Genomic DNA, 8,218 nt, shown 5'->3' with positions numbered 1-8,218 from the left:
AACATATTCCAAATTTATAATCATTAAGTTGTAAAATTAACCATAATTGTGATAACAGGGATTTGTGCTTGCAGAGTGTCATGGGAACATAATAATGCAAATAGATTGCCACAAAATTTTAGGAAAAAGTGTTGAATCATTTATTAAAAAATAACAGAATATCACTAATGAGGATTACTTACTTTTGCATAAAGTGCTCCACAGAATCACATACCACTCTCAAAATAAATGTCTTTATTTTTTTCAGATAAAGTATTTCATATTTACCACTTCTGATCACTAAACAATGTGGCTGAGTAACAATGTGACTGAGTTCATTCTACTTGGTTTGACACAGGATCCATTTAGAAAGAAAATTCTCTTTGTTGTGTTTTTGCTTTTTTATATGGGAACATTACTGGGTAACTTGCTGATCATTGCTACCATCAAGACAAGCCAGGCACTTGGGAGTCCAATGTACTTCTTCTTGTTCTACTTATCCTTATCTGACACCTGCTTCTCTACAACCATAGCCCCTAGAACAATTGTGGATTCTCTGATGAAGGAGGCCTCTATTTCTTTCAGTGAGTGCATAATACAAGTCTTTACGTTCCATTTCTTTGGCTGCCTGGAGATCTTCATCCTCATCCTCATGGCTGTTGACCGCTATGTAGCCATCTGTAAGCCTCTGCACTACATGACCATCATGAGCCACCGGGTTTGTGGGATGCTGGTGGCCATGGCCTGGGTGGGATCCTGTGTGCATTCTTTAGTTCAGATATTTCTTGCTTTGAGTTTACCTTTCTGTGGTCCCAATAAGATCGATCACTATTTCTGTGACTTGCAGCCACTGCTGAAACTTGCCTGTTCAGACACATATATGATCAACCTACTTCTGGTGTCCAACAGTGGGGCCATTTGTACAGTGAGTTTCCTCATGCTAATGGTCTCATATGTCATCATCTTGCGTTCCCTAAGAAACCACAGTGCTGAAGGGAAGAGAAAAGCCCTGTCCACCTGTGTCTCCCATATCATTGTGGTCATCCTGTTCTTTGGACCTTGTATTTTTATATACACACGCCCTGCAACCACATTTCCTATGGACAAGATGATAGCTACATTTTATTCAATTGGGACACCTTTGCTCAACCCTCTGATTTACACATTGAGAAATGCAGAAGTGAAAAATGCCATGAAAAATTTATGGAGGAAGAAACTGATCTCAGATGATAGGAAATAAATGAAGGTCTTCTATATTTTTCCATAGCTTTAAATTAGGAGTTAATAAATATTATTTTTATTATTAGTTTAATATATCAGTTTCTTAGGGCATAAGATTATAAGCTCATATAGTAAAGAGACAATGTGAAACGGTGTTGCATCAATTTACATAGAGGGATAAACTGTGAAATATAAATTAAGTGTGAAGACCTTTTGTGTTTGTTGATGTTTGATCCTGTTTCTCTGCCTTTCTAGCCTTTCTGTCACAACAACTTTTGGCTGTATTTGTAACTTTCTGACCACCTTCCTGTAGATTTCTGAAGTTTCCACCTAATATATATCTATCTACATAATCACATTTCCTATTTGAAGCCTGATAAGATTTACTTTCCCGATTAGTGATTCCTTATTTTTAGTATTTTATTTTTGAGATTTTAATAGAATTACAATAGTTCTCTCTTTGCTTTCCTCCCTCAAAACTCTTCCATATATACCTTCCTGCTCTCCTTCAAAATTGTAACCTCTTGGCCCCTGGCAGTGTGATCAGGAGCAATGCCTGGGGCATGAGCCAGCTTTCTGCATCCCATTACCTATGGTCGGACACCTTGCTCAGTCTTGAGGCAGGGAGTAGGGGCTGGATCCTTCCTCAACTGAATGTACCAAGGTTTGCTGTCCCCCCATGAGAGAACTTATCCTTTTGGAGGAGGGGATGAGGGATGGGTCGGAGCGGCAGGGGCAGTAGGCAGGGGTGGGAGGAGTGGGAGGAGGGTTGAGAGGGGGATCTGTGGTTGGTATATAAAACAAATACATTTTTTTAAAAAAAAAAAAAAAAGGAAAAGAAAACCAGAAAAGAATTGTAACCTCTCCCCTGCCACTTGTTATTGCATGCATGTATGTATATGTATATGCATATATATTCCAATTAGTTATTTTTTTATAAAGACATGTTGGTCTTATCAACTTAAGTTTTTCTCTGGATTCAGTAAATTGTGCTATGTTCAAATAATTGTAGCAAGTGTGAATATAGGTGAAAATGCATACACTCGGAGGAATCTATTTTATTTGGAGATTGATTCAAAATTCTTTTTTTGTTTGTTGGTTTGTTTTGTTTCTTTTTTTTCAAGACAGGATTTCTCTGTGTAGTTTTGGTGCGTGTCCTGGATCTCACTCTGTAGACCAGGCTGGCCTCGAACTCACAGAGATCCACCTGGCTCTGCCTCCCAAGTGCTGGGATTAAAGGGTGCGCCAACACCACCCTGTGACTCAAAACTCTTGCCATGTATTTATTTAGATTGTTCTAGAACACTAATAAGATACACAGAGAAAAATTCACTCTTGAGACTCTGGGATGTTCTGCTGTCCTGTCAATGTTAGGGTTGCAATCACAATGATTCTTTTGTAATCCTTATTCCCTTTTTCTGACTTGATCTCTTCATCTTTAAATATTAAGATTTCTCCTGGGCATACTAATTATAATATTTCCTTTATAGCAAAGTATTAGATTTAGTGCAGCATATATAAGATAGTTTAAGGTAGAGATTTCTATACAGGTTAGTACCAAAAGAACAATCACTTCAAGATAGGGTATTTGGATATATTAACAGATTAAACAGAAACAGGATGACACAAGGGAATATTTTAGGTTTTGGAACAGAAGTTTCATATTGCAAATGTAAATTATTTTAGTGAGTTTTGCATCCAATCCAGAAGAAAATAATATTAGCAAAGGAAAAGCTGACATTTAGATGATATTTTTACATTAGAGTTAATTTTTTCATTATTAATTAATACTCTAGTACTAAAGAATATTAATGTGAATAATATTGCTAATGTTAATATTTTCTTGTGTGGTTTTTAATAGAAAAAGTTAACATGCATTATTTTTTCCTTAAGATTTCTATTACTTTTTTAAACCAATAAATTGTATAGCAAAATTTTATCAATTTTGTTATATTAGAAACCATAAAATTTCCCTTTCTTTCTTCCTTTTTCTTTCTTTCTTTCTTTCTTTCTTTCTTTCTTTCTTTCTTTCTTTCTTTCTTTCTTTCTTTCTTTCTTTCTTTCTTCCTTTCTTTCTTTCCTTCTTTCTTCCTTTCTCTCTTTCTTCCTTTCTCCCTTCCTCCCTCCCTCCCTCCCTCCCTCCCTCCCTCCCTCCCTCCCTCCCTCTCTCTCTCTCTCTCTCTCTCTCTTTCTTTCTTTCTTTCTTTCTTTCTTTCTTTCTTTCTTTCTTTCTTTCTTCTGTTTGTATTCCTTTGATTTTTTTGAATGCCTGGGATTAAATGTAGGTCATTGCACATGTAGGTCATGGGCTCTATGACAGAGAAATAACTCCATCTTATAATTTCTTTAGCTCAAAGTATGATCATATTTTGTGTGTGTGTTAGTAGAAGACAGTAAAGTCTACAATAAACTACACTGGTATATGTAGTATATACTACTTCCTGTTATAGTCTGTGTGTTTCAGTCTCCTGTCAATTTTGAGAATATTGTCAGTATGTAATACCTATAGCTTGACTCTGTTATCACAGGATTTTCAGTTCTAAATTCCATTTGACAGAATAATATTTGGTACCTTCTGTTTCTGAAGAAAAGGAAAATTGTCTTACTGCTTTAGCGAGAACTTCAAGTACTGTATTGAATAGATATGGAGAGAGTGGACAATCTTGTCTTGTTCCTGATTTTAGTAAAATTGCTTTGAGTGTCTCTCCATTTAATTTGAAGTTGGGTAATAGCTTGCTGTAAATTGCCTTTACTATGTTTAGGTATATCCCTTATATCCTTGATCTCTCCAAGGCTTTTATTATGAAGGGTGTTGGATTTTGTATAAGGCTTTTTCAGCATCTAATGAGATAATCAGGTGACTTTTTTCTTTCAGTTTGTTTACATGGTGGATTGCATTGAGAGATTTTCCTATGCTGAACCTTCCCAGCATCTGTGGAATGAAGTCTACTTGATCATAGTAGATGATCTTTTTGATGTGTCCTTTGATTCTGTTTGCAGGTATTTTTGCATTAATATTCCTGAAGGAAGCTGGTCTGTACTTCTCTTTTTTTTTTGTTAAGTCTTTGTGTGGTTTGATATCAGGATGACTGTGGTCTCACAAAATAAATCTGGTGATGTTCCATCTGTCCGTATTTTGTGATATAATTTGAGGAGTGTTGGTATTATTTCTTCTCTGAACATGTGATAGAATTCTGTTCTAAAACTGTCTGGCCTTGGGATTTGTTTTTGGCTGGGAGACTTTTAATGATTGCTTCTATTTCCTTAGGGGTTATAGGTCTATTTAAATCATTTATCTTATCTTGATTTAACTTTGGTAAGTGGTATTTCTCAAGAAAACTGTCCATTTCTTTTATATTTTCCAATTTTTTAGAATCTTCAAGGGTGTTGCTAGCTAAGCCTCTTAGTAATGGGGTTATAGAACCTTAACTGGCCATCTTCTATAACCAGGCAAGGTTTCCAGTGGAGAGATTTTGACACCAACTCAGTCACAAAACCTTCAACCTACAATTTGTTCTAAATGCAAGATGTGCTCTGGAAAAGAAGGCACAGGACTTGTGGGAGTGGCAAACTGGTCCAGACAGAGACCCATGGCATGAGAGGGAACCAATGACTGACTCAGCCTGCATGGCCAGGAACCAGAAGCTGGATAGCCCAGGGACCTAAGATAGAACCAAGTACAAATGGGAAAACAAAGGTCAATGAAATGATTTCTAATGATTACTCTGTTCTACCGGTAGATAAGAACCTAACATAATCATTATTACAGAGGCTTTATCCAGCAACTGATAAGGAGCAGATGCAGAGATACACAACCAATTATTAGAAGGTGCTGGAGGAATCCTGTGGAAGAGGGTGAGGTAGGATTGTAGAAGCCAGAAGTTCAAGGACACCATAAGAAAAAACACAGAATCAACTAACCTGGTTTCATAGGTTCTGATAGAGACTGAACTGACAATCAGCAAGTCTTCATGGGTCTGACCTAGGTCTTCTGCATATGTTATGGTTTCGTAGATTGGTTTTCCTGTGAGACTCCTAACAGTGGGAGCAGGGGCTGTCTCTGACTCTTTTGTCTGCCTTTGAGACCCTTTTCCTTCTAATGAGTTGCCTCCATCCTACCTTGGTATGAGGGAATTTGCATACTTTTATTGTAACTCAATATGCCTTGTTTGGTTGATATCCTTGGGAGGCCTGCACTTTTCAGAAGGGAAATGGAGGAAGAGTGGATCTGGGGAAGAGGGAAAGTAAGGGAGGGACTGGAAAGAGAGGAGGGAGGGGCAACTGCAGTTGGGATACAATATATGAGAGAAGAATAAAAAGACAAGGAAAATAATGTATATTGAATGTAAATGCATCCTTTTTCATTTATTTTACTTTATGTATATGAGTGTTTAGGTTTCATGTATATCTGTACAGCATGCATGTGCCTGGTGTTCACAGATATCAGAAGAGAAAATTGGATGCCTTGGAGCTGGAATTGTAAATGAATTTTGTAACAGGCTTTTATTTTGGGCCACCACCAAGCTCCCAAACCATGACAGGGAGACTTATTAGTTTTGAATGCTCTTGGCTGTTCAGCTTTTCATTAGGCCAATCAGATGCCTTAGGCCGGTATGGTGAAACCAAGGTGACACATCTTTACATAATTTAATAAATGCAGCATAAACAAGAACAACACTCCTTTGCACAGTTAAAGTAATATTCTTCAGCATAAACAAATGTAACACATCTTTGATGAGTTAAAACAATATTCCACACCAGGTTGTGAACCTCAGTGCAGGTGCTGACAATTAGACCTGGGTCTTCTTCAAGAAAAACTCTTCAAGAATCAATGGGTCATTTTTCCAACATCAGACCTTCTTTATGGTCTATCTAACATTACTTCTGGACATGCAGTGAACATAGAGCCCACGAGTTTGCTGCCATGCATCTCCTGCAGACCGTGACCCTTCACTAAACCATTTCAAGGATCTGCAATAAAGATGCAGATAAGACTGAATGTGTAACTCCAGTAGGTATTGAGCTTGAAGCAAACACTTTAGTGGAGGAAAAGATGGAAATCTGAGTAGTAAAATGGAAACATCTGTGTGGGGAAATGAGGCTCACGCCTTTATCCCAGCACTTGAGAGGCAGAGCCAGGTGGGTCTCTGTGAGTTTGAGGCCAGCCTGCTCTACAGAGTAAGATCCAAGACAGGCACCAAAACTACACAGAGAAACGCTGTCTCAACCCCCCCCCCCAAAAAAAGACTATATATCTTGGGCTGTCACTAATAGCTTCCTCTCTTTTGAAAGAGAAAGATATTCTTCACATCTAGATAAGGCTGTTGCCTATGAGAAAAACCTCTTATTCAGTAGTGTTTGCTTTCTACTCAAGCATATTCCTATACCACCTTTTGCTTAGAAGAGCAACTCAGTGAAACATGTTAGGAAAACCTGGCTAGGAAAGTACATACTTATCTTACAAAGATATGAGACATACCAGGAAATATCAGGAGTTAATGAATAGGTGCAGGAGTAGACCTGATGACAACTTCACTATTAAAGTGAGTTCCGAAGATTTAATAAAGGTTGCCAGAACACAAGTTGAGAGAGTAAGAAACCATTTGACAAGAGACACTCAGTCATGACTTAAGAATGGATATTACTGTGATTTGGTTACTTGCCCCTAAGAAAACAATAGGATGAATCTTGATTCCCTGTACCTTAGACCAATTATATTTAGAAATAGAGACCTTACAGAGATAATAATGTTAAAACACTCCTTAACGTGAACCCTTGTATAAAGGGAAAGTAAGGAATAAAGATAGGCACATGGAAAAGCATGCATTATGCAAATGATGACTTTTTAAAATTTTTTGATGCCATTGAAATGATGCTTTTACAACCAAAGAACTTCCACAGGTGCCAATAAACTCCCAAGCTCTAGGAGGTGCATAACATGGATTCTCTTCAGAGTCCTGCACAGTAACTTATTCTACTGCTAGTGTGACCTCAAACATGAGCCTTCAGAACTATGAGAAAAGAAACTTCTATTAGCTAAGCCACTCAATTTATGGTATGTAAGGCTACTCTAGGAAACTGATCAGGGATATTCTTTTGAGATCCTTAAGACATGGCACTTACAGTCACATAGAGGAGTGCCATTATATAATTTTTCTATTTGACTAAAAGAAAGAAATAGCAATTTCATAAAGTAAAGCAACATGGGTTTTATTATATCTCAGTTTCACACAGTCTTAGTGATGAAATATTTTAATAGAAACCAAGTTCTAGTTTTGTTTTTTATCATCTGCTTAGCCTGGTCAAATTCCTTCCTGGTACCTCTGTAGAACCATTAAATACCATGCCATTCAGTAAATCAATATATATATATATATATATATATATATATATATATATATATATGTATATATTAAATAAAATTTTCTTCTAAAATCTAACCATAATTTTATGTTGTAATGGGTGTTTCAAATCATAACTTCCACTTTTTGCCAACATATAATTTAAATAATTTCCTAAAAAACAAGTGAGAGCAGCCTAATTTCATCCAGTATGATGTTTGGTAAAGTTACAGACAACTAGGGAATGCTGAGAATGTGAGAAAAAGTTTTCTCCAAGGGGAAGTGCCCCAACTGGCTATCCAATACTAAATGGTCAATCTGAAAACATATTTCAAGCAACATTATCTAGACTGAACCAGGTTATATTTATGTATTTAGGAAAATATATGTATATACATATATGTACTTTACAACAGTTCTGACAGAGTTGGGATGTCTCTGACTCTTTTGCCGGCTTTTGGAATCCTTTTCCTCTTACTGTGTTGTCTCACCCAGACTTGATGTTAGGGTTCGTGCCAGGTCTTATTGTATCTTTCTGTGCCATGTTTGGTTGATATCCCTGGGAAGCCTGCCCCCTTTCTAATGGAAGACGGGAATGGGGTGAGGGTGGATGGTGGGGGAGTGGATGTGGGGGAAAAGGAAGCTGGAGGGACTGGGAGGAGTGGAGGGTAGGGAAG

The 8,218-nt window shown here is 37.2% G+C and overlaps 1 protein-coding gene across 1 annotated transcript; it reads left to right on the top strand.

Moving 5' to 3' along the window:
• Positions 1–286: 286 nt before the first annotated feature.
• LOC143272718 (olfactory receptor 4C16-like) lies at positions 287–1,219 on the top strand. Its single transcript, XM_076568692.1, has one exon. The coding sequence runs from the start codon at positions 287–289 to the stop codon at positions 1,217–1,219; it is 933 nt and encodes a 310-aa protein (XP_076424807.1).
• Positions 1,220–8,218: the final 6,999 nt, after the last annotated feature.

Source organism: Peromyscus maniculatus, chromosome 4 (genome assembly GCF_049852395.1).
Source record: "Peromyscus maniculatus bairdii isolate BWxNUB_F1_BW_parent chromosome 4, HU_Pman_BW_mat_3.1, whole genome shotgun sequence".
In the NCBI taxonomy this organism is placed as follows: domain Eukaryota; kingdom Metazoa; phylum Chordata; class Mammalia; order Rodentia; family Cricetidae; genus Peromyscus; species Peromyscus maniculatus.
This window is presented reverse-complemented; position numbering and strand designations above follow the sequence as displayed.